The sequence below is a fragment of the Polistes dominula genome, unplaced genomic scaffold (genome assembly GCF_049000335.1).
Source record: "Polistes dominula isolate Pdom_NZ unplaced genomic scaffold, Pdom_raw_medaka contig_82, whole genome shotgun sequence".
Classification (NCBI taxonomy): domain Eukaryota; kingdom Metazoa; phylum Arthropoda; class Insecta; order Hymenoptera; family Vespidae; genus Polistes; species Polistes dominula.
This window is the reverse complement of record NW_028301046.1, coordinates 4175745-4202640: the sequence shown is the minus strand read 5'-3', so window position 1 is coordinate 4202640 and position 26896 is coordinate 4175745. Positions and strand designations below refer to the sequence as shown.

The following is a 26896-nucleotide window of genomic DNA, read 5'->3' as shown; positions in this document are numbered from 1 at the left end:
TAAGAGCAGAAAGTGGGAAGGTATTGGCACATGGCTCGTAAGATCCATAAACTCGAAATAAAACGATTATTAAATATTGTTAGATTGTCTTACAAGTTTATTTACTTTATTTTGTTGTATTTAGAAAATGAAAAAAGAAATATATTGTAAAAGTTGTGAAGAAATAGTTAGAAAGAAAAACCTTTTTTTTTTTTGGAAAAGTAACTTTATAATAGAATTTTTTTTTCTTACTCATTTTATTCGTATAAGAAATCCATGGGGGAACACTTTTTCTTATAAAAGAGCTTAAAGACGTAGGAAATGAAAAGAAAAGAAATAAGTAATAAAAGAGAGAGAGAGAGAGAGAGAAGGTTAATGCGATTTTGAAAATGTTCGTTTAGAGTTTGATCGATCAATCCTTATCGTCGTAAAGGGGGATGATGGTAAAAAAAAAACCTATCGATAACTCTCATCTAACTCCGTAAGGTTACGATTATTCATTTATACGTTACTTTCGAGATTTAGTTGGAACCGTTACCGGTTACGACCAATCAATCCGTTTTCCTTCCGGCGATTCTCTTCTCCCGATTGTGAACATTTCATTAAAATTTCAAAGAAGAATTGTCTTGATCTTCGGGTCCGTTCAGAAAACTTCGATGGGGGTTTTCTTCGCGTCGCCTAAGTTTAACAGGAAGCAAGGAAGGAAGGGTGGAAGGTGGTTTGGGGGTGTGGGTTGGTAGAGAAGGAGAAGGTTGGGGTAGGGAGAGAGTTGAAGGGATCAGTGTGCCGATGCCAACGGTGCTTCGAATTTACTTTGACTTTGTCTGGTGCCACGATTCCCACGGGATACTCAACAATATCTAACGCGAAAGCTTCTTCTTCTCTTCTTCCTCTTTTCGTTTCTACTCTGAAAAATCGACGAAAAACCTTTTTATTCTTCTTCTTCTTCTTCTTCTTCTTCTTCTTCTTCTTCTTCTTCTTCTTCTTCTTCTTCTTCTTCTTCTTCTTCTTCTTCTTCTTCTTCTTCTTCTTCTTCTTCTTCTTCTTCTTCCACTTCTTCTTTATAGAATGCTATTAAAGAATCTCTGCACTTAAGGCTCGAACGAACCCAGTTTTTTTCTTCTTCTTCTTCTTCTTTTTTCTAGGTTTTTCTTTTTCTTTTCTTTTTTTTTTGTTTTATTCAATGACCAAGATAGTTCTCTTATTAGGTAGATTTCATTCTCTGTCAAAGATTGAACTTTGACCGATTAAATATTGAATTCATTTAGATAATGATATCCCATCTTTGAAATTTAAAAATAAAATAAAAAGAAATAATAATTAATTATTGTTTTAAATACTCTCTCATGACTCCGTAGTAATTTGTACGGGTTAATTTAACAATTCGGATAAATACCGGAATATGTATTAGATGGATAGTCTCTAAAGTTTTTTCTTTTTTTTCTTTTGTTTTCAATAAGTTTTACATGTAGGATATTTTTTAACATAAAATAAACGCATACTAGTTAAAAAAAAAAACCGAAAGTTATTTTTAAGACGACATTAATTTACACGTGTCGATAATTATTTGAATTATATCTTATGATATAAATAATTCAAACGTAAAATATAAACGTGTCCTTTATAATTAAACTTATATTAATCTAAAATAAATCATATGTAATGTATGATTTCAATTTGTCCACTTATTATTAGTACACTTTCATAATTACTGTTACAGAGATATGTATAATAATATATCGAAACGTTGACTATATATATACCTAAGTATATATGCAATAACGATTATTTATTTGTCGTGTTGTTATGCGTTTGCAAAACTGATTTTGCAAGCACGTTGATATCTCAGAGGTTTTATAGGGTTGCTTCTGCAATAGGACTTATTTATTCGGTAATGATGCACGTGCGGGGCTCCTAAATCCAATAATGATTCAAATACCACGATCAAGGATATGGTTTCTTCTCGCTACGTTATTTCTTTGTCTCTCACATCGTCGTTAATTATATAAACACTCTTTGAAAATCTTGCATCGGTCCATCGTCGGGCTTCAACCAAGCCCCCAACGATTGCCCCTTTCTTTTAAAGGTTTCCGAAAACGTTTTCTTCCCTAAAGGAAAATAATTATAAAATTACTTGCTGCCTATATTTCGTGGTACTCAATTCTTCTTCTTATTCTTCTTCTTCTTTTTTGTTTTTCTTTCTCTCCTTCTTGCCTCTTTTTATTTTTTTAATCCATTTTTTTTTCTTTTTTCGTATAGTCACGACTTTGTTACATCGGATTTAACAGATTTCCAAATTTTAAACAAATTTTTGTTTCACTTCGGATTAGATGTCACGAATGATACCTATGAATCAATCTATATATATATATATATATATATATATATATACGTCTCACTCACATCGATTGTTTTTTCTTTCTTTTTTATTTCGATTTTTTGAATACTTCGGTATAAATCGTTGTAACATTTAAAGTAAGGTTACAAATTCCAAATTTTTCTATTGTAATTATCATTAATGTTCTATAATAACTAAATTCTAATAATAATTATATGAAAAAAAAAACAAAAAAAAAGAAAAAATATTGAGATGAACGTACGAGGAATGATTTAATTAATTATCCAACGATGGAGAAGGAATCGAAAATAGATGGAAAAATTGAAGAAGTAATTGTGAATACAAATAAGACGAAAAGTGAAAGAAAAAAATCGAAAAAGAAGGGTAAATTTCGAATGGATAGTTGCATGAAAGATAAGTGGACCTGCGAGGAAAATGCATTATGGCGTATTTATATGAAAACGTAATTTATTCAAATGATTTTTATTTGCGTATTTATTTGATGATTATAAACAATAATTTATCCACTTGGGGTGTTTGTTATATATTTTGGATTTATACAAAAAAAATTAATATTCATAAATATTCGTAAATTTTTCATTAAAATACCTTCGAGATCGTTTGATTGTTGAATTGATCAATATTTAGTTGTTTAAACGATTTTTCAAATTTATGGTTACGTTCAAAAGCGTGTAGTTTACATTTCGAAAAGTTTCTACTGTTTTACGTCCCAGTTTATACTCATACAACAAAAACCCCGCTCAAATTTGCTTCGTTTTTTTTTCACTCCCCGCCATGATAAATTTAAAGATTTAAATTCGACAATACCGAAACACTAGCCTCTCCTCCCCCGTTCATAAATGATCAATAATTGTAATTTTATTCTTTTAAATTGTTTTATTAGAAATAAAAAAATAATAATAATTTACAAATAAATCAGAGATTAAAAGAAAAAAAAACATGAAAATTAATAAAAAGTACAATTATTATTGCACTTTATTTAAATTATTGTCATATATGTTAAAAAACAAAACACGTTTGAAATCTTCGTACGTAGATATATAGAAAGGGAGGAACAATTAGAGAGGGAGGACAAATTCAAGCATAGAAAGCCAGAGAAACTTCCAAAATTACCTCGTATAAAGTCGGTAGAAGAGATAGGAACACCATACAAATGCATGCCATTAAATGCTTTTCAATTTGAAGCTGAAACCGTGCTACCCGATAAGCTAGAACGTTCAAAGATGATCCGAATTTGGAGAAATATGCGTGGAGAACGTGAGGTCTGTAAATAATAATATTCAAGTAACATCTAAAATTACTTATAAAAGATACTTAAATGATCAATCTGTAATCCCTTAAGATTTAAAATTCAAAAATATCGATAGAGATTAATATTTTTGTTTATTTGTTCAATTTATTTATGTTTTCTCAACAAGAATGTGTATAATCAATTGATTTACAATAATTTGAATGTTGATAACAAGATTCTTTTTTTTTTAATTTTTTGATTTTATAGTAATATATATAGTATAGAGATAAAATATTAATTATTATATATTGGATTAGCAAGAAAATAATTTCGGTTTTTCTAGTGTGAAAAATTACTTTCTTGCTAACCCAATAATATTATATATATTTATATATATATTAAAATACTTATATTATTTTATAATATAACAATATATATATATATATATATATATATATATATATATATATTTTACTTACTACTGAAATTACTTTCTTGCCAACCCCATAAATTATTTGATTCTCTTAGGCTACTGGTTTACAAGAATCATTGATCGGAGTCAAATCGTTAGGATCAAAAACGGATAATGAAAGATGGCCGAGTATGTGGCCGTGCGATACGCGTGATTTTTTAGCTGAAATAGAGGAACGCGAGAGATTGGAAGAAAAGAAAAGAAAGGATATATATCCTTGCGATAATATCGAAAAAAATGTTGGAGAAAAATTGGCCCGTCAATTGAAGGAAGATTTTGCTATGAGAAAAGAATTGGGACACGCGAGATTACCACAGATTTGTCCTCCTAAATTAAACAAATTTTACGTTGATCGTGATGCCGGTGAAAGACCTGGTTTAGTCGATGGCGATTATGTGATATTTCAATTATTCTCGAAGAAAAAAGGTTTCAGAGTATACGCGGATGTGTGTCTTCGTGGATTGAAGGGAATGCATTTGGTAGAATTAGGATCTTCTCGAGATCGTCAAAAAACGTGGAAATTTTGTTTCTATCAAGCTGTCGTTGCACTTTTAGCTAAAACTCAATTGAGGTATATTTATGTAAACATTTATTTTTATTTAAAGTGTTAACAAAAAAAAAAGAAAAAAGATAATAGATAAGAAAATTCATTGATATTCATTAGATGATTGTCCACAAAGGGGTTCATAAAAGATTTTTGAATATAAATTTATCGGCTTATTTACCGTACGTGTCTAAAAGATTCTCTATTTCAAATTCAAACGTATAGGATAATAATTCAACTAACAAACGGTTTAATTAATTCGCGTATAATGTGTTATTAAATATTGGGATTCTCACATTGGTGGGGTACGCGGGCATTTGTTCGATTTACAATCGAACAACGTATAGTTATATCTCGGAAAATTTAACGTTAACACTTATCCCGCTAATTGTTTAGCATCAGTTTCGAATATATGTATGTATGTACTTGCTAAAAGCGAAACGAATATTATTTCATGCTGAATATTATACGAACCGTTGACAAAGCGCCACGTTTAATTAGGTTCATTTGATCGCCCATTAGAATTCAATGAGGGAAATTGATTGGCCAGCTACTATGTAATGTATTTAAACGTTTGATATTTGACTTTACGTTTAAGATATAAGTACGCTTGGAGCGTGAACATCGATTATATTTACGACCACGCCTGGATGCTCTTCACCCATATCGGTTCTATCAATATCAAGGACAAGCAAAGGTTGGACGATATCATTGTATATAATTACAAATATAGCGTTGAAATAGAATTGATTCAAGAAATGAACGATTTACCGAGGATAACTGAAATCGATTGGAATTTTGAGGAAAATCATTTAAAAAGGAAAGAAACATTGAATAGAAAAGAATTGATGAACGTCAAATTAGAAATAGGTTCGGAAAAAATTGTCGATGAATATAACATGCCTGTTCACAAAGCAACAAAAAATATTGAAGAATGGTTCGACAAATTACCTGTACAATATCGTAATTGTATTTTTCGTACGACCAAATATTCATTGGCATTTTGGCAAGACGGTATTTTCTGGTATTTGTATAATCCATATCGATGCGATGAGTTTGGTTATTGGAACGACGATGGTTACGCTTGTATCATGAAATTTTGTACGAGACAATCATTGAAAAGGCATTTAATCGTATTGTTACTTCGTGCTTATGTTTATGATATTCCAAAATCAAAAATACCGGTTCCTGAATATGTAGAACCAATTCAAGTTGATCAGAATGAAAAAGAAGTTAGGGTAACTGAAGAAAATGTAGATACGGAAGAAGAAATACGAGATGAAACAGTGGAAATTGTGGAAGAACAAAAATTAGAAGAAGGCAAAACTAAATCCAAAAATGACGTATTTACGATTCAAATCTTTCATATGATTTATCATTGCTGTCAATTGAACAATCTCAAATTACTCGAACGTAAACCGAAAGTAGGAACTCGTCGTGTAAAAGAAAAACAATCGACGATTGTCCATTTGATCCATTGGATTGGAGAGATCCATGTACGATCGAGCAAGAAGAAGGTGGTGATGTTAATAAAGATGAAATAGAAAAACCAACTTGGTTAAAATTATTTAAGATATCATGGGCTAAGTGCGGACCGTCGGCAAGGAAAAAATCATCCGGCAAAGATGTTGGATCTATTCCAAGAATGCGTTGGCATCAGTATTACGTGGAAGAATCAAACAAATTATTTTCCTTATGGGGTGAACTTCACATAACCGACGGTATGTTCGATAGAGAGAACCGTGGATTCCAGGCTTACGCTTGTTACGTTGTTTGCGCTGGTATGACAAGGATTATGGCACCGGAGTATTGGAGTTCTAAGACTCTTGATGTAATAATCATGTGTGGTGACAGATATTACACATTAAGCAAATTGGAAGCTGAATTTAAGTCAAATAAACCGGAATATAGTCATGTCAGTTGTTGGAACAGATATCTCATGAGTCATTTCAAAATAGGTGACACAATGTTCGAGGCTAATGTTTTACCAGCAATTTGTGGTAGACTTTATGCTAAAAATAATAAACATCTTTGGCAATCATTAGAACAAATGTTTATGAAATATCACTTTGGAATATTAACTTGTGAAAGTTATTGTCTTGGTGTGTTCAAATTTTGCGGTGCTTATTACATGTGCGACGTTAATTCATTTGGACCACCGTTGTTTCAATATGGGGAAGGTGCGGCTTATTTATTGAGAGCCACGTATTTTTACAAATTCATGATCGTTCTTATCTTAACTATAAATACACCAGAATGCAGTAGATTTTCTCTTAATCCGATTGAAATACTCAAAGTTGTTGACCTTAATACTACTGGACCTGCCGATTTACCTATTGGCAAACCGAAAATAACTGATTATAGGGTTAAGAGAAATAAAGTTGTATGTCCTTATGACGATGATAAAAAAAGACAAATGAGAAAGTGGAAGATTAGAAGAGCGGAAGAAAGAAAAACGATCAATAAAACGTGTTGTAAGACTGAAGATGATGCTTGAATTGTACAACATTTTCTAACTGTATTTTCTTGACGTATGTTGGTATTAAAAAAAGGAAAAGAAAAAAAGTCAAATAAAATAAATACAATTAATAATTTATCAGGTTTTCGGACAAGTCAATAAACACAATTAATAATTATCCAGCATAATAATGATAATTAATAATTGTGTTATTAACTTGTTCAACAAACCTGTTAAATTATTATTATATTAAAATATGAATGTGAAAATAAATAATGGTATAAAATAAATGATAGATAAGCTGATAGTCTCTTTAGGTTTCAATATAATATCAGCATGGATCTTATTAAATGTGTACAACTCAGCGTGACTTAGTTTCTGATAGCCCTCAGGGTTTTTGTACTAGTATACGAACTTCCCTAAAACTTACCTTTCACTGAACTAGTACTCAGCAATATCTTTGGCACTCCTATAGGAAGTTACTTTTATGTATATGTTGTATTGCTACTTTGTAAAATCTGCTAATTCGTGAAATAACCAGTTAAATCCTGAAATAACTATACCGATTTGTTAAAGTGTAAAAGAATGCAGAATTGCATATTTCAATTAAGAAATATATATATGAATTTATACCTAGATATACCTGTATACTTTACGGTTCATATAAAAATAATATTTTATATACGATATTTGAAATAAAATTCGAAAGGGAAAGACGAGAAAGAATTAATAAATATAATAAAAAAAAGAACTTTTCTACACAAGAACGACATATTTTTGAAGTATTATATTAGATAGTTAGATAGATAAAAAAAAAGTCTTGAAATCTTATTATCTGTTAGATGCAATAATTTATTTCGTTTATACACATTCATCGTTAGCCATATTTACAGGTAATATTTACATTCTACTTTCCGTATTTACAGGCTTCCCCAGGTGATAATAAAAGTCTACTTTTGGTGGCTTCGATGGCGACGCTTGATTGGGACAAAAAAAAAATATAAAAAAAAAGATAGAAAAAAAAAATGATTTTGAATAAAAATCCTTTAGCGACTACGCGACTTCCAAATCCGAACTGTCAGTTTCTTGTTCGTGTTGTTGCTGTTGTTGCTGTTGTTGTTGCTGCTGTTGTTGTTGTTGCTGCTGTTGTTGCTGTTGTTGCTGTTGTCTGGTCAAGGCTAAATGATCGGTAACCCTAATCGATGCAGTCGATACTCCATCCTCGTTGTGTTGACGTTGTTCCAGCTGGAGTTTTCTCATGCGTTCTTGTTCCTCGCGTTTTTGTTTGCGCCACTTGGCACGACGATTCTTGAACCATACCTAGAACACGGATTGCTTTATGAAGGAAGCCCACCGATGGACGATTGCATTTGCATTTGTGGGTATTCCCGAACGAATCCCGTTCAGATAGAGAATGAGAAGAGAGAGAGAGAGAGAGAGAGAGAGAGAGAGAGAGAGAGAGAGAGAGAGAGATAGACGAAGATCGTTTTAAGATTGAAAATGATAGTCGTGCAATACACAACGCCCTACCCGATTCAACCCTCGAACACCCTTTTCGACCACCCCTTCGCTCCGCGTACATTCCCTTCCACGTATATAATATAAATACATACATTCATACACTACCGGCATAAGGTTTACAATCGTTTGTTAATTTTCGTTTATAAATCGAATATACTATTATATAAAAAAAAAAAAAACATTTATTTAAACTGTAAAAAATCTTTTAAAGGATTTCAGTATTTTCTTATGTCTATAATTATTCTTGTATAATTCCTACGCTCAGTTTATTACAATACTCGGAATTTATAATCCTTTCTTTCAAAACTTTTATGAGAAGCATCAAAAAATATTTTCAATTATAATTAATACTCGTTCCTTGATAAAGAAAAATGATGTGTGACAATATTTGTTTTTTTTTTCAATAAATAAATCTACTTTAGTTATTAAAAAGATATTGATTTTTTCTTATAAATATCACGTGTTTCTTTCAATTTACATAACGATACTCAATCTTTTTGCCGATAGTAGTAGATACATCCTCGAGATTAATAATACAATTATATTAAAATCATAGTACGTTTACTTATCATCCGTATATAGTTTTTTCAACTAGTTATTTACTCGGTATACGACAAATAATAATAATAATAATAGTAATAATTATAATTATAATGGCACATTGCCAAAATGAAAAACTTACTAGTAAAACATGCTAGTACTGTGTTTTTGACGTACGCTACATGTTCGGAGAAAAGAATTTTAATAACAGTTAAATCGTTATGTGTTTTATACCCGAATACAAAAACGAGAAAGATGGACAGAAAAAGAGAGAGAGGAAGAGAGAGATAGAGATGAAGGTACCTACTACGTAATATGCAACCGGGAAGAATATATCCATCAACGTTTCAAACGTAAAAAATTATGCAAACGAGGAGAACTGTTTTGTATATTGCATTATTCAAACGCGTGCAACATGGAAGATTAATTTTGCTCATAATCCTGTCGTCTACTTTTTCATTATCATCTCCGAAAAGTTTTTCACGCCGAGGTTCAAGCGTGAAGCCAACACGAATACAGTTTCTATCTTTTTCTCTCTTTCATTTTCTCTTTCACCCTCTAATTTCTCACTCATTCTTTATCTGTCTCTCTCTCTCTCTCTCTCTCTCTCTTTTTAACAACACCCTTTTTAAAAAGTATTTTCTAGTTAGGAGAATAATTGCTCGGGGCATCTAGCACTAAGAGAGCATTTCATTTCATCCATTAATGTGTGTACTCGAATTGACGATGATTCTTAACGAGGGGGGAGCTGACGAAAGATCAAACGGTCCACATTTAGAAATCACCATTTGTCCCTTACGCCTGTCCGAATAGATTTGCAAGCTTACGTTCGACAATCGATATCCATATTACATTTACAAACGTGACATTTCTACCTCCAAAAAATACCATTAACAAATTGTTTTTCTTTTTCTTTTTCTTTCTTGTTGTCTACATTTAACGAGGGTATAAAATGTGTTACAACGAAACGCGAACAAATTTTATATCGAATAAAATAAAATCATTTTTCAATCAAATTAATAGAATATATATATATATATTATAGAAAATTGTTATATTAACGGACTAATTTAGAAATGTTATAAAAAAAAAAACAATATTTTTGTAAATATTTTAAACGAAGTATTTTGTTCGTTGATAACACTTTGATTATTAAATCAATCTTACGTAAATCGACGTATATTTATTTAATAACTTTCATAAAATTTTTCATCGTATTATACTGTAATAAAAAAAAAAAAAAAAAAACAATGACAAATATTATCCAAGAAAATAAAGTCGCCCGAGTAATCAACTATGGTTGGTTGGTGTTCAAAGTGTTAATGGACGAATGATGAATGAATCCTAGGAAAGTAAACGATGATAGGAAAAGAAAAGAAAAGAAAAAGGTGGAAATAATCTAAGGAGAATCCGTCCGTGCCTGGTGGGTGCGTTCGTATCTTGAAAATAAGCGTGGAATCGTCTCGTAGGAACAAACAAATTCCCTTCTTACTTTCTTCAAACACGAGAATACTCGAATGGAGTCTGTGTTCCCTTTTGGCCGTGTGTCCTTTCCTCTTATGGGTCGGTCCCCTTCTTCCTCGTCATTTCTCTCATCTCCTGTTTCATCTCCTTCTATTCTTCCTCTATTCTTATATTCGTCTTGTTCCATGCATCAAAAGTCGCTTTCCTACTAATTCCGTGCAAACACGTACTAAAACGTAAAACGTTAAGGCTAGATAGCTAGCTGGCTAGCTTGCTTGCTTGATTGCTTGTTGCGGCAGGTGCAACTCAGGTATATGTTGTTTCTAAATCTTTAAAGACTCTCAAGACGAAGGATTCTCTTTGTCAATGCCGACTACGTGGGTGGGCTCACGGTGGCCGGCTCGAGTGTGAATGACTTTACGATAGCTTTAACGTACGTTCTTTCGGTACAAATTGTTTGACATGAACTTCAAACGTTTCACATTTGTTTAAATATCTTCTTTTAATGTTAACCTCTCATTTAAAATATTATTCGATATTCCTTTTCTATCTTCTGTAATTTTTTTTTATTACTTTCTCTCTCTCTCTCTCTCTCTCTCTCTCTCTCTTTCTCTCACTCTTGACTTCTTACCGTCGGATTAGAACAATATTTTTCTTCGTGTATTTAACATCGTTTACTTATTGTTAGACTTCCTTTTTTTCTCTCTCACGCGTGAGATTTTTACTCGAATCAATTAATTGAATAAATAAAAATTGTTAAACGAGATCGAGTGAGTAATAAGGGAGGCTGGTGTGGGATGAGGGTGGCACGACAGAGAAGAAAAAAAAATATTACTTACTATAGAGTGTGATACTCAATATGTGTGTCAACGTTAACTCAGAAAACACATAAACTCTTTCAATACATTGTAAGTACACAGAGAAAATCGTAATGTGTTCTCTCTCTCTCTCTCTTTCTCTTTCTTTTGTAAACCATTATGTGTGTGAATGTATATGTGTGACACGCGTAGACATACACGTAATTATGACTATGATCGAAGCAAACACATTATCGGGTAAAGCTTTTAATCTAGCAACCAGCAGCAAACTTGTTGGTTTAAGTTGCTCCATATATGCGATAAATAATCTCCCACTCGCTAAATTTTAATAGACGCATTAAAATATTATTGGCTTTTGTCCATTATAATATCAAACAAAGCAAACGCACAGTGGCTGCCACTGTATTAACGTATACTTAGGCTCGTCCTAACACTGGGGATGGACCGTAAAGTTTGTCGACGTTACAAATTGTGCGTGCAGCCCCTCAACCGTATTCGGATGTTCCCAATGTTTGTCTCTTCGAAAACCAATATTCAAAGTAATTTGTCTACCAAGCTTGATTTACCGTCATTTAAATACCATTTTTTGGGATACTACCTGTCACTAATACTTCATTCTCTCATATTTTATATACATACAAAATATTGACAACCCAATATTCGAAATAATTTGTCTACCAAGTTTGATTTATCATCGTTCAAATATTACTTTTTAGGAATCCCAACCCCTATCCCTAATAAGAAGACTTTAATTCTCACATATTTTTTATACGTGAAAAATATTGATCAACGCAAAATTTGATCAGTATTAACACGTTAATTATTAGAACAATTAAGATCTTAAATAATCAAATAATAATTTAAGATTTATTTTCTTTGAATTTATCACAGATAAAACTCACCTCGATTCTTTCTTCCTTGAGATCAACTTGAAGTGCCAATTGTTCTCTAAGCAACACGTCAGGATAATGAGTTTTATCAAAAGTAGCTTCCAATTGTTCCAGTTGTTCTTCCGTAAATATCGTCCGATGACGGCGTTTCCTTTTCGTCATTGGACCAACACCTGGCGTGCTTGGATTCATTTGATAAGGATGACCAGCGTGATAAAACGTTGGTTGCCCATGAAGAGATACTCCTGCTGCAGCCATAGCAGCTACGTATTGTCCTGGATATAAGGCAGGATATGCGGCGGCTAAAACACAACGAACACATTTTTCTTTAATATACACAATACACAATAATTATCACGGATAATTAATATAGGGGAAGAAGGTGGGTGGTTTATTAATAAAATAACGAACCATTATTTTGTAACATCGAAAATGTTTTACGTTACTTATTGACCAATCTAATATTTATCATTCGAAAATGAAGATAATATTTTACAGAATACTAAGAAAACTATTTAAAAAAATATATTATTTTCTAATACAGTTTATTAGATTAATAAAAATGTAAAAAATGAATATATAACAATAAGATATGAACCATTTACTATTTAAAATATAGTAAACGGAGTGAAAGAGGGTGAAACCGACGGGAGTCCCCATTTGATGGTGCAAAAAGGATGAAAAAGCGAACGAACGAGCTCTCTCGATCCCGTGGGACGTTTTAGTTTAAAATCTCGCAACAACAAAAAAGAAAAAAAAAGCTTCTTAGACGCGACGTCTCGCGCATAAAAATGCACGAAGGGTGAATTTCAGCTTTTATCGAACTTCCTCTTTCTCTCTCTCTCTCTCTCTTCTTCTATCTTTTATCACATCGTTTTTCTCTCGTATATATATATATATATATATATATATATATATATATATATATATATATATATATATAGTTTTTTCTTTCTTTCTTTCTTTCTCAAGCTCCGGACAGGATTGCAAGAGGAGGCAAATCATTCGTGCGTGATTGAAACGGATTTCAGCACGCGCATCCCCAACAAGAGCAGAGACTACTCGCAAGACTCTTTGCCTCGTGGAAATACTTAAAGCCCTCCAGGCATAAAGGAAATTTCGGTACGAGAAGCGTCGAGCCTCAAGGGATTTGCACGTCGTTCTTTCCTTTTCTTCTTTTTTTTTCTCTCTTATTCTTTTATTATTTTTTTTTACTCGTGACCAAAAGATCGCTTCGTTTCAACGCGCAGTAAGTAAAACACGAGTTAAGATTTGGTTCGATCATTCTTTTCTTTTTCTTTTTCTTATAAATTTAATTTCTCCTACGAAAATGTATAAAATTCGATTGAATGAAACGAAAATATTTCTTTAGGAGGATAGGATTAATTAACGAGACATTTGTTTGTATTAGATGATAAATGATTAATAACACACACCAAAAAAATCCGCCGATGTGAAGGCCAAGTGATGAAGCTGTTGTTGAAGAGGGTGTATGGTTGTTGTCCTTGATGGCGAACCGACGCTTTCTGGATTCTGTATCATAGAGTTTAAGCTCGTAGTACTGGTAGGAGGTATATTAGCTATTGGTCTAGGTGCTAGGATACTGTCAATGGTAAATAGAGAGGTTGGCGAAGACATGGTAGCTGAGGAACTTGGCCTTGAGATTTCTCGAGGTCGATAACCGGCCTCTTCTGAACTCACTGGACTCCTGGAGAACGTTCTTTCACGTGACTCCACTTCATGTCGCCTCGTGGATGCGTGATTTTGTGCATCGTGATTTTTTAATTTATGTTGTGTCGGACCTTCCGGTGAATAATTGTATAAATAACGATGATTGTAACCGGATATACCGGGACCATCTTGAAGAGGACTCGATGGTTCCGTCATCGGTGAACGTGATCTCGGTGAATCACCAGCATAAATACTTTCTACCATGTTACGTGATTTGATATTGCTCGTCTTCTTCTTCTACTTTTTCTTCTTCCACTTCTTCTATTTCTACTTCTTCTTACTCTTCTTTATCTTCACAAGTATTAGATAGTTGAAACGACAAAAATTCCTTTATTGGAAGTACAAATATCACAGTATTCGAACTACCAAACTCACGATTAAACTTTTTTTCAAGAATCCCTCTCTCCGAGTGAAAATAGATTCGAAGTAAAATTCGAAATTAATCATCAACGATCTTCGATTCAGAGAGAGAAGAAGAAGAAGATGATATATTATATAGGTACACCACTAATCTTCTACACATAATTAACAATAATCTCGAATATTATCTATCGTTAGATCACAACAAGTACTTCGTAATAACACCACGATCGGCCATTGTCGTAATTTTCTTATGATCATCGCGCACTTATTATCATCGTCTTACGATTTCAAAAAAAAAAAAAATGGTAATTGTCGCATACGATGTTATAATAATTCCTTCCACCCAAACGATTGAAAAAAAATATATATACTTTCTCTTATAAACAAATAAATATATAAATATTTCTTTCCCTCGACGATATCGAACTAATTTTGGGGAGATTAAGGGTAGAAAATATTAAAATTAAAAAGAAAGGAAGGAAGGAAAAAAACCGAAAAAAATAAGAAGAATCAAGCAACTATTAATACGATAGATAATTTAAGATAAGTAAAGTTCGATATTTTGAAGTTTGATGACACGCGTGAATGTTATGTGACATCGCGGTGATAAAAGATACGACTGTGATTCGACTTCGGTGCGCGCGGTGACCTCTGTGTGGTGGTTGCGTTCGTGTCCCTCACCATAGGACGTAGAGACGAGAGCCACCCCCGAGTTGAGAGCTGAAACGCGGGGATAGAGAGACACCCTCCGATTTCTCCACGTTCAACGTTTCTACAATCGGGGCGTGGCTCTTTCAGGCTCCACCACTTTTCCACCACCCTGTTCGCGAAGCATTCTCTTCTTCCTTTCCTCCCGTCATCCCTCTACTCCTCCTTCTACATCCCCCTTCGATTCAACAAGAGAGAGAGAAAGGAAGAGAGAGAATATCAGGATTACGGAGAGAGGACGCAAGAGGAGATGCAATATCGTGGTGATATTGGTGTAGGTAGGGGTGTCGAAAGCATGCCAACCGGACACCCCTTACAACTTCCCACCCCCTATTATGTACTCTCTCCAATCTACTTCTAGCGTCTCGTCGACGGAAACATTGCTGATATAACAGAGATATGGAAGCCTTCACCCCGACAACGTACTTAAACATAGATAATCATCGAGACTTTCAACGTATTAACCAACTTCTCGATTTACTCGTGTTTCTTCGTGTATTACGATTTGGGATTTTTTTTTCTTGCTTTTTTTTCTTTTTATTTTTATTTTTCTTTTTCTTTTTCTTTTTATTTTCTTATTCTTCTTCTTCTTTTTTTTTTATTAAAACAATATTCCATTTATTCTTTAAATGTGCGATTAATTAAGATACACAAACACGTGTATCGTATTAAATCATATTTTATATTATCTTATTGGTTAATTCGTTTTTTTTACAATAAATAGAATTTTTCTACAATGTACAATCAATTAATAGACCAAATAATAATTTATTATAATTAATATTATTAAATAATTTCAAAAGATTTTTTTTCGTTTAGAGTTAGATGACGTAAGCTTAGAATTATCATGGCTGTCTTATTCACCACCCTCGAATCTGTTCAATTATTCAAATCCCGCCCAATGCGTTCGTATTAATAGCATAAAACCGTTGTAATGCGCATTGACTGTCATCATCGGTCTTATTCGTTCTATCTAAGAGGGTGGGGAGGGATGATACTCGCAATACGATACGCAGAGAGAACCGAGCGTGAAAAGATTTTCAAGGGGTGAGTAGTAGTAGTAGTAGTAGTAGTAGTAGTAATAGTACTATACGTACTCCGACATTGTAAAGTAAACCCTCCGCCCATCGTAGGGCTCATAGGTACGTCCCTACGCTTTCATTTCCATTCTGATGCACCAAAATCTGTGCCAACCTTAATCCTAATCCGTACGTTAATCGTGACCCAATCCGGAGAACCAGTTTCTAAAACGTATCCGTCGAATTAAGCCACTGTTAGAACCGTTTATTTAATTGTTTTTTTCAATTATTTATAATTCATATATACTTGTCATGAATTTTCTACAAAATGTTTATCCTATCTCTTTAACAATGATCAATTAATTATTGTATATGTTTGGTTAATGGTTCAAATAATAATTGAACAATAAAATGGGGATCATATGGTGGTCGTAAGTGCATCTTAAAAAGACATATGGGCATCGAGCCACGGACCTACATCATTGCCAACCAACGAGGATCAGGATTATCCTCTGCGTAGGATTATTCCATGCTGTACAGGATTTGGTGTTTGCATCCGTGTCTGCGATACGTCGATAGTTTCGTGAGGAATGGCAGATATAGGAGTCTGTCATTGTTAACAGATAAATATATATATATATATATATATATATATGCTATAATTCGATTGGTTAATATTCAATATTTTCACTAAAATTTTCTATAAGATTCGATTCATATATATATACAACGTTCTCACGATTTCAGAAAATACCTCTTCAATTATTATATTATCAAACACAAAGAAAAGAAATGGACAAGAAAATAATAGAAAATAAGGGAGGGAGGAGAAAAAAAGCAAACAAATAGAAAAAAAAAAAAATAACCAGATTTAGGTAAACCTTTTCAAACAGATATATACATATTCTTTTCTTCTTAAAATATATTATAACACACAGGTATATTTTATAATATATATATATATATATAACTGGTTTAAAAAGTTCTCTCCGCGGGAGAGCTGGTCATTGGAAGATTAAAATTTTCTCGGTAATCATTGAGAATGGTATTCTCGGTGCTAATGCGACGACAATACAGATGTTTTCACGTCTAAGCGGCGTGCTAAGTGGATGTTCCCCACCCCTTAGGCGGCTCCTATTCCAAGCCACCCTTCTGAGACTCCTGAAGCATAGAGTGAAAGATGGAGAAAGAGGGTTTCTTCTCTCTCTCTCTCTCTCTTACTCTTTACTTTCTCTCTTTCTCTCTCTCTCTCTTACTCTTTACTTTCTCTCTTTCTCTCTCTCTCTCTTAACTAAAGACCGGTGTGGTATATGCCAAGCTGCCGGCACGTACTACCTGAGTTCATCTAGGAGAAGAAGTCTCTCTAGGAGACATCTCTTAAAAGAGAAAAAATCTTGCTTCCTTCGGATTCGTTAGTTTACGTTACACTTGACTGGACGCCTTTTTGCCTTGAGGTGGGGAAATAATCGACCTGAAAGATAAAAAAAATAAAATAGAGAAGTAGAAGAACAAGAATTTGTAGGTAACAGAAGCCAATGGAAATTGATCCTATGAATTATCTTTTTTTTCTTTTCTATATCTCTCTCCTTAAACGTTTATTCTTTCTGTTACTTTTAAAAATACGCGTAAGTTTACACTCCCCAGGATGCATCCTCTTTTCGTTAATATTTCGTAAAAGCAATGGGGGATATCTTTATTTTCTTTTTTATTCTTCGTATAAATTCGTAAAGCAACTTAACGAAACACAACGGGAACAATCATTCAATTCTTTAGATTATAATGTGAGATTTTCTTCCTAAATTCGAATGGATTTAAAATGAAATTCGAAAAATCGTCTCGGTGTATTGTAATTTTTCTATTATATTTATTTTTCCTTTCGTTTAATTTTTGTAATATCTATTATGCGCTAAAACGACGATTGGAAGAATGTGCACGGAAGCAAAAAAATTTGATTAAATAATTGGAATAGGATAATAAATGATTCTCATTTCTATTTCTTGAAAAAACCTTTTAGAAAAATATTGAACTTATTATTTTATTTTTAAATATATTACACACACACTGCCTCCATGAGGATCTTCTTGTTTATTTATATACGTGTATGCGTTTATGAATAGAAATCGATCGTAGATAAAAAATAAAAAAGAATAAACTTATCTTATGTTAGATGGAATACCACGAGTTATAAAAAAAAAGGAATAGAGAGCAAATATTTTTAACAAATTACGCTTACCTCGAGTACTTTGAAGAAAGTGTTCGTTCGTGCGTTCTTCTATCGTAGAACAGCCGGTCCTCTATTTTTCTCATTCCCTATACATATACCCCCATAACGCATAACGCAAATATTGTTTCATCTCGTGAAATCGCACGGGGCCGCGTCTTTCGACGATTTCGAGGATTCAACCGGTATTCTTCAAAAGGCACCGAATCCTGTGAAATAAACGAAGAGGAAAAGCTGAGAAATAAAAGGACAAAAGGGAAGGATATCTTGATACATGGAGTTAAAAAAAAAAAAGAAGATAAAAGATGAGAACTGAGAGGATTGTTCTCTAATTTTTCTTACCTTTTCACGTATCCTTTTTTCCTTAATTCATCGTGCGAAGAACTAATATTTAGTTTGGACGAAACTTGAATAATGATCGATCGTCCCAGAGCGTTTGATGATTTCTTCTTTTTTTTTTTTGGAAATAAAAATAAATTACTAAAAACTTAAAAGAGAAAAGCTAACTAATTCTTTTTCCAAACGAAATACTACAGTTTTTGTTTGTTCTTTTTAAAAAGAATCATTTAAATAATTTATATCTAATGTTAACCATACAACGATATATTTTTTCCAATATAACGTCGAAGTTCAATTTATAATTATTTAACTAACATTCAATATATCAAATATATTTTCAAACGAAAATGTACACCATTTTAAAAAAAGTATAAGAAAACGCTGCGAAATCTCGTTTAACAATAATTTCGTCTACCATAATTGAATGCAAATAATCAAATAAGCAATCTAAACTTTGCATAAATGAATGCAACAAAAAAAAAGATATCCTCGAATTTATGCATGCATGCATGCATGCACATATTTCTTACGAGATTTTTCTTTCTTTTTTTTTCGTTTCTTCCATATAAAAATAATAAATAAAAGAATAAAAAATAAAAATAGAAATAGAAGGATGACGATGATAACGATGATGATGATGATATATGTTAGCAGAATATGGCGTGCATTCGTTCGTCTGATAATTGTTTAGTGGACAGTCGTGGGGGCGACGATGCGCAACGATCGCAAATTTATTGACTCGTACGTTAATTACTTTAATTATTACACCGCTGTCAAAGGCTGATCGGAATACAAAGGAAGTTTATTCGACAGGGCAGTGCGTTTCCATCGCCCGGAGTCACCGATTGCCAATTAATTTTCCATAATTGGCCGGACATGCTCGCACGAAACGCGCCTTGACGCTCGTCGCACGAATGCGCCACGGAACGTAACAGTCAAACCGTACACGCATACTTGTATACATATGATATAGTTCCTATGGTACACCCTATCACTCACTCACTCACTCAGTCACCCACACAATTTCTACGCTTAAAATGTATCACTATACATCCCCGCCGGCCACGGCATCGTATTTTCACCGTATAGAACCAATTAACAGTTTTCACCTATTCCTTTTTAGTCGGTCCGATATAAAACAAGAGAGAGAGAGAGAGAGAGAGAGAGAAAGAGAAAGAAAGAAAGAGAGAGTGAGAGAGAGAATCAAACGAACGAAAAAAGTTATGTGAGTGGCGACCTTATGCCAATAAAAAAAAAATATGTTTATATATATATATATATATATATATATATATATACATTTGCATGTGTGTATGACATTTATTGAGCGACGCCTCGGGTAGATGAATTGATTGCATCCATAACAGAAAACTGTCTGTCTTGACTAGTTAAATGAATAAAAGAAATGACGTGTAGATTGTGAAACGTTTTTGTTATGTTGTTAACAATTTTTTATATATATATATTTTTGTTTTTACTAATATCATTCATGAATAATACTTTTTTGAACGAAATTGTATAATTCGTTCCGTACGAAACAAATATTGCCATTTAATTTGTTCTTTTTATTCAACATTTTGTTCGGTCAAACAAAATTGATATACATAAATTTATTACAAATTATTATTTATTTATTTTTTAAAAGAAAAAGAAAAAAGAAAGAAAGAAAGGTAGGATATAAAAAGTGGTTAAAGAAATTCGTAAGGTAAGCCAAAGAATCCATCTTTACTAACCAAGGGCCTTTAACGGAGGGGGAAGACTTTTTGGGAAGGCTTTTAAAGCTATTTTAGCGCGGATTTTGCTAAGTGATACCAATAACTCGGTGGGACAACAAGCGAAGCCCTTCGGGATTCGGCGAAGAATAAACGAAGGACCGAACAATCCAGAGGGATGTTATCTAATCCTAGTGGATTTGTTGATTCTGCGACTTGCGCTTGGGAACGCGTGATGAGGTTTCCATGTAGTACTGGATTACTCCTATTTTCTATGACCTAAAACTTTCCTTTCTTAACTGAAAAGACCCAGTTTAGTTTCGTTTAGTTTAGTTTAGTTTATTTTATGTCATCAAACGTAAACTTTTTCACTTATTGTCTCTGCTCAACAAAGGTACCTAAAATACATTTTTTTTCATATTCATTTAAAATGAAATATTAAATTTGTAAAATACTAAAAGTAAAATTAACAAAAGAAGATAATATATAACACATCGATTAATTCGTTTTTTAATTATCGATATCGTGTATCATAAATCTTTTCTCATTTCTTTTCCCCGAATGATAATAATAGAAAAGAGGAGGAAGAGGAGGAGGTAAAAAAAAAAGAAAAAAAGACAAGAACAACGCAACCACCCTCGTTACGGAGAGATTATTCTATTACACGTTACGTAAACAAAAAGTACAACGATACGTCACGAGAGAACATATATATATATACATATGCGTATGTGTGTGTGGCCATTTCTCGGTGGTTCCCTTTCGAGCATGCTGCTGTTTGATCAGAAAATACGTTATTGTTTCAGGACGATAAAAAATTCAACGTTTGGATAATTACATCAATCCTGATCGATTGAATTGCCTGGAGCTAACTTTCACTGTACTACTGACTTACTTAAAAAATATTAAACCCCTAGTACTAATATATATATATATCCTAATAACTTTAATAATTTAAACATAAATATAGATTTGAACACATGGACAGTATTTTACAAAGATAAAATTATTATTTCAAATTGATTTTGTTGATTCCTCCGGATCGACCAACGTGGAAAGAGGGGGGGGGGGGTTAGGGGGTAAAAGAAAAAGAAAAAAAAAAGAAAATAAGAAATCAGTTTTTGTTAAGACCGCCAGTGATTTGTAGCAGCTGGCAAGATCCTTTCTCTCCATAGACTCTCTCTTCTTTCGTATTACTTTCTTTCATGAACGGTATATCTCGTGCTGTACACAGTCTAATAATCCCTGTTGAAGAAGGATAGAAAACTTGCATGAGAGGAATGAACTGAGAGAAAAAGAGAGAGAGAGAGAGAGAGATAAAGAAAAAGGACAAGGATAAGGCAAACGAAGAAGAGAACCCGCTGTTTGCCTTTTATTAAACTCTTGTTAAACGCCGCCTTTCTTCGTACACACAATTGAATCGGCAAAACAGCGGAGATAATGCTTTACCAGTGAACTGTATACTAACAGAGAGGAGTGAGAAAGAGAGAGAAATAGAGGGGTGGAGGAAGAGGAAAGAGAGAGGGCGAATAGGGAAGTAGAAAACGACTGAATCTTAAGGGAAAAAGAGAAGGAAAAGAAAAAAAAGAAGGAAGAGGACTTACCGCAAACACCAGCTTCTTATATACCTTGAAATGGACACCGTGTAATCCGGTTCTTTATATGGCACTACGATACCATTCGGATGGAATCTATGAAGCGTGCACTTAGGAGAACAGCACTAAAATATACTCAATGTAGTGTTTGGTGGTGAGATGGTGTCCCGTGCGATTGGAATACAAAAAATCAAAAGAGTATAGTATAGGTATATATGTATGTGTAGTACAGCAAAGAATGAAAACATTTTGATGTTTTCAACAAATTTTCTCAGAAAAATAACCCAGGAAATTCGGCACACTTATTATACACATATACACAAGGATTATCTTGATCTATCTTGCATGTACAATCCGCTAACGGATTAATTTTTATATACAATTTTATTATTCCACTTACAATGCGTGATATTAAATTATTGTTATTTTTATTGTTGTTGTTGGGATATTAATAATATTATTATTAACGTATAATATTATATTGTGTAATTTCTTTTTAGTAGAAAAAAATTTAATTTGTACTTTATTTCAATATCTTTTATATACATTTACATGTTTTTTTTTTATATATATCTACTTTTGTAAAGCATAATATATCCTCGGATGGTTTAATTTTTTTTTCTTATTTATTTATTTTTATTTATTCATTTTTTTAATGTACTCGTCAAATTCTTCAATATGCTTCTTTTTTAAGAAAGTTTTGAAACCTTAAAAATACAAAATTAAAACAATGATATGCATTAATTTTAAATGTTATCTTGTATACGTTTTTTTAATTTTCTTACCTATGAAAAGATGCTGCAATTTATCTTCCAGAGGAAAGAGATATTCTAATGTTTTTAACAAATCGTTCAAATTACTAGTTTTATTATATTCTTTAATAATTCTTCCAAATATTTCATATTTCTCTGCGGTTAATGATTGTTTTACCTGCAAAAATATAAATTACGTATAAATCTTTTTATATCTAAACGTACAGCTTTTTCTTTTTTCAGCGACAAATTCGACTTACCTTTTTAATATAAGCTTTACCCATTTCACGTTTGTCTAATTCCTTATTACTTTCATCAGTCTTTTCAGGAAATTCATCCAGATTAATTACTTCTTCATGATTAGAAGTTGAAGGACCAGGAAGATCGGCATCATATTTAGTAGAAATAATTTTGATTTTTCTTTTTTTACAACATGTTCAATAGGAGAATCTTCTACTAAAGTACAAGTACTATTACTTTCCTTTAATTTACAATTACTAAAATTTATCACGGACTTTTTACTAGTTGATGTGAACTTAGAAAAAATACTCTCCGTTTCTGTCTTATCAGAATTATTAGATCGTTTTTTCACAGTTTTATCTATATATTGATCGATACTAAACGTTTCTTTCGTAGTTGATTCTGTTTTAGTATTAGTATTAGATATTGGTTGTTTTATTGATCGAGATGAGGTATCAAAAGAACATGGAACAGCAGGTAACGATAAAGTATTACTGTCTTGACTAATTGCCATTTTCGGTTGTGGAAACTATAAATTAAATATATGATATCTAAATGAATAAATTATTGAAAAGAAAAATAAATATTACATATAAATTTATGATATGTATATATATATTTCTTACAGCCTGTTGAGTATAACGAAAAAAATTTCTGAGTTCTCTAATAATCATTCCAAAATTAGAGAATTTTTTAATATGGGGTCTAAGCCAAGCTGATAATTGTTGTTTAAATTGTGGATTTTCGAATCGACAATCACAAAGAATTATAGCACCATAATCAGTTTTATGACGTATTATTCTACCAATAGCTTGATTAACGGCTCGAGAAGCTTCAAGTTGATACCATTGTTGTCCTGTTAATACCTAAATCAAGTGATAAGATACCAATGGTATTATATTTTTTTAATAATATGAAGATTATCTTATTGAAAATATTACCTGTGTATCTTTACGTCGCATTTCTTCTAAATATTTTTGTTTCAATATAACCCTTGGATCTTTCATAGGTGGAAATGGAAGACCAGTTATTAATACTGCTCTTCCATTCGCGTTAGCAAAATCCAAACCTTCACTTACTTTTCCTCTACAAACAGCCATAAAAATGGCACCCTTACACGTTGGATCCTGTATTTTTTGATAATATTCGTGCATAATATTTATAAAACCATCTTTTGATCTTGGCTCTACATATATGGTCTGTTTTATCAAACGAAATACATATAAGAAAAAAAAATTATTAATAATTAGCAAAATACTATAAAAATTTATATTCAATAGAAAATAAAATCGTTTTCATTTTTGATTACCTTACTCTCACTAATTTGTGTCCATAAACCAGAAAATTGCCAATCATCCTTACACTTTTGCATAATTGGATAAGATGGAAAAAATACTAATAAACCGTGTGGAATAAGACAACTGAAATTGTATATCGTACGACCAAGAGATGCTATATATTTAGGATTATTTCTAGAAAGAAAAACTATTATGCATTTTATTGATATTAATTAAATGGTATTACTACATGAGATAAATATATATTATTATTATAGAATTACCTTGTATTAAAAGAAGAGTTAAGTTCATGTCCATCAGGACCTTGACTAAGAACACCTATACACACCTGTTGTCCAGTTATGATATGTGGATTTTCTAGCTGAACGTCTATTGGTATTCCAAGTTCTGATATGAATGGTTTTAAAGGAGATAATGTACCGCTTGTCAAAATTACAGAACGAATACCTTGGTCTACTAATTGTTGTATGCTATTATAGAACAAAAAAATAATATTTTAATAATTATTTACTTGTAATAATTATAATATTTTAATAATTATATACTTTTGTAAGACATGAAGATATTTGGTTACCTAAAACCAGGACTGAAACACCAATAGTTAATAACTTTGCCTTCATTTTTGAGAGATATTTTTTTCGTTTGCCATCCATCACTTTTTTGATTCTTCTTTTGCTCCTCCAATTGAATATATACTTTATAACATTGTTCAACTTTTTCTCTATGTAGCAGAGAATTTCCACTGCTGAATAATATTCTTAATACATTTGCAAATTTTTGTAACGCGTTACCTTTCCTGGCAAATGGAGATGTATTGGTTGTAACTAAATAGGAAACGATCTTCTCCAGTTTTTCTATCACTATATCAGTTTTTCTATGAGTTAACTAAAAAAATATATCAATGTTAATTATATTATAATTATATGAAATATTTATATTTTCAAAACGTTACCTCTGCTTTACTAAGCAATTCAAAAATATATCCTCCAGGAAATGTATCACCTTCATCCCGTTTTGTAATTTTAATATCATCAATAGCTTTCTCTAGTTCTAAAAACATTGTTTTCAAAATACATAAATCTTCCGGTGTAAAATCTTTTTGTGCATTTACAGAATCTTGTGATAAAAAATCAATTTCACTTTCATTATCTTTATTCTCTGTACTAATATCTGTCATTACTGCAGTTATTTCATCAATACACATCGCTATATCTGTACTGCTTATCTGAATATAAAAATATATGTTATAATTAGTAAAACATTTGAATAATGATGGACAAAAAATCTTTTTCAATTATATTATACATTACTTGTAACGATGCTGCCTCTTCACAAACTTTCTCTACATTGTGTGCCTCGTCTAATAAGATAACATTATTTTGTACTTCTATTCCTTGCATTCTACGCGTTTTGGAATCTAACAAATAATTATAAGGCATGAAAGTAATATCAGCATTTTGGTTTAACTCTTTTGCTAAATAATATGGACAACAATTCATCTTTTGTCCTGCTGAAACCAAATCTTCAATATCCAATATTTCTTGTTTAAAAAGTGATTCACCTTTTCTACGAAATGTTTTTAAATAATTTATTCTCATTAAAAAAACAAGAAAAACAATGTACAAACAAATCAATTCAGTACATACCTTTTTTCAACATTGCAATAATAGAAACACGTTTTACTTTTAACTTTAGCTTGGCACATTTGTACCTTATTATACGAGTTTGATTCTTTAGAGACTTCAGGATGAATACAAAGTTGATCTCTAGATCCTAAGACCGATACTTGCACATGTTTATAAGTGGTACGCTTTAATTCTTTCATCGCTTGAGATAACTGCGAATGCGTTCTAGATGCATAAATAATTTTGGGCATTGCCCAACCAAAAGAAGCAGCATTATCTGGTACTCCTGCCGCTTTCTCAAGTCCTTTAGTAATTTTATTAAAAAATTGTCCACTCAAATCAGATCTTTCGATAGCTCCAACCATTGCTTCTGCTTGCAATTGAGCTTTTTTTGTAATCAACCAGCTTAATGAGGAACATAACAGACAAAGTGTTTTACCAGTACCTAAAATTAATATAACATTAAAAGTAATTTTAAAAAAACCAAGAGATTATAATAAATTTAAGGGAGACAAAACAATTGAAATTTACCTGTCGGTGATTCTAAAACACCATGTTTACTATTTTGTAAACATTCTATAACTTTAGCCATATATTCTTCTTGAACAGGATATGGCTTGAAAGGAAAATTAATAACAATTCCGTTGATATTTATATCTGACATATTTGTATAATATAAAAAACGAACAACTTAAATTATATCACATTAAAATAAAATAATAATATGTTTACAAAATGAAAGGAAGTATTGCTGAACTAACAATATCATTTGCCCGCCAAAATATCATTCTAACCTCATTTAAACACGTGAGTGATGTCATCGAATTAAAGTGCATATTGCATTGGACTCATTGATAGGATCATCTCATTGGTCGACTACGAAATTCAAATAGAACTTCACTTTTATCTAGCATTTAAATTTTAACTATTGACTGATCTAAAATATTTTATCTATGCAAATGCATATATTATAATATATTTGTAATATTAATTAAATAAATAAATTTATTTATTTCT

At 31.9% G+C, this 26896-nt stretch overlaps 2 protein-coding genes and 1 long non-coding RNA gene across 3 annotated transcripts; all 3 read right to left on the bottom strand.

Annotated features, from left to right (window-relative positions):
• Positions 1–7893: 7893 nt before the first annotated feature.
• Gsc (goosecoid homeobox) lies at positions 7894–15154 on the bottom strand. Its single transcript, XM_015336145.2, has 3 exons — positions 13713–15154; positions 12289–12578; positions 7894–8363 (listed from the first exon to the last, which is right to left on the bottom strand). Exons 1-3 carry the CDS (start codon positions 14209–14211, stop codon positions 8097–8099), a joined length of 1056 nt encoding a protein of 351 aa, XP_015191631.1. The 5' UTR covers positions 14212–15154; the 3' UTR covers positions 7894–8096.
• Positions 15155–17058: 1904 nt separating this feature from the next.
• LOC149031641 (uncharacterized) lies at positions 17059–18794 on the bottom strand. Its single transcript, XR_016177587.1, has 3 exons — positions 18661–18794; positions 18331–18527; positions 17059–17568 (listed from the first exon to the last, which is right to left on the bottom strand). It is a non-coding gene; the product is annotated as an uncharacterized LOC149031641 (long non-coding RNA).
• A 3541-nt stretch (positions 18795–22335) lies between these two features.
• Positions 22336–26733, bottom strand: Rtel1 (Regulator of telomere elongation helicase 1). The gene is given in 13 exon segments (XM_015336366.2): positions 22336–22671; positions 22750–22894; positions 22977–23153; positions 23156–23485; positions 23583–23822; positions 23898–24155; positions 24266–24428; positions 24518–24724; positions 24829–25139; positions 25207–25479; positions 25565–25820; positions 25901–26324; positions 26411–26733. Coding segments are annotated over 13 exon segments (2988 nt in total). The 5' UTR covers positions 26544–26733; the 3' UTR covers positions 22336–22600.
• Between the last annotated feature and the right edge of the window lie 163 nt (positions 26734–26896).

What these genes read in the sequence shown, in the direction of transcription:
- Gsc (XM_015336145.2), bottom strand. Translation starts at nt 14,211, where the DNA reads ATGGTAGAAAGTATTTATGCTGGTGATTCACCGAGATCACGTTCACCG. An exon ending in CACATCGGCGGATTTTTTTG is followed by an intron (nt 12,579 to 13,712) that starts GTGTGTGTTATT and finishes GTTGTGTTTTAG; the next exon opens with CCGCCGCATATCCTGCCTTA. An exon ending in TCAAGGAAGAAAGAATCGAG is followed by an intron (nt 8,364 to 12,288) that starts GTGAGTTTTATC and finishes TCCGTGTTCTAG; the next exon opens with GTATGGTTCAAGAATCGTCG.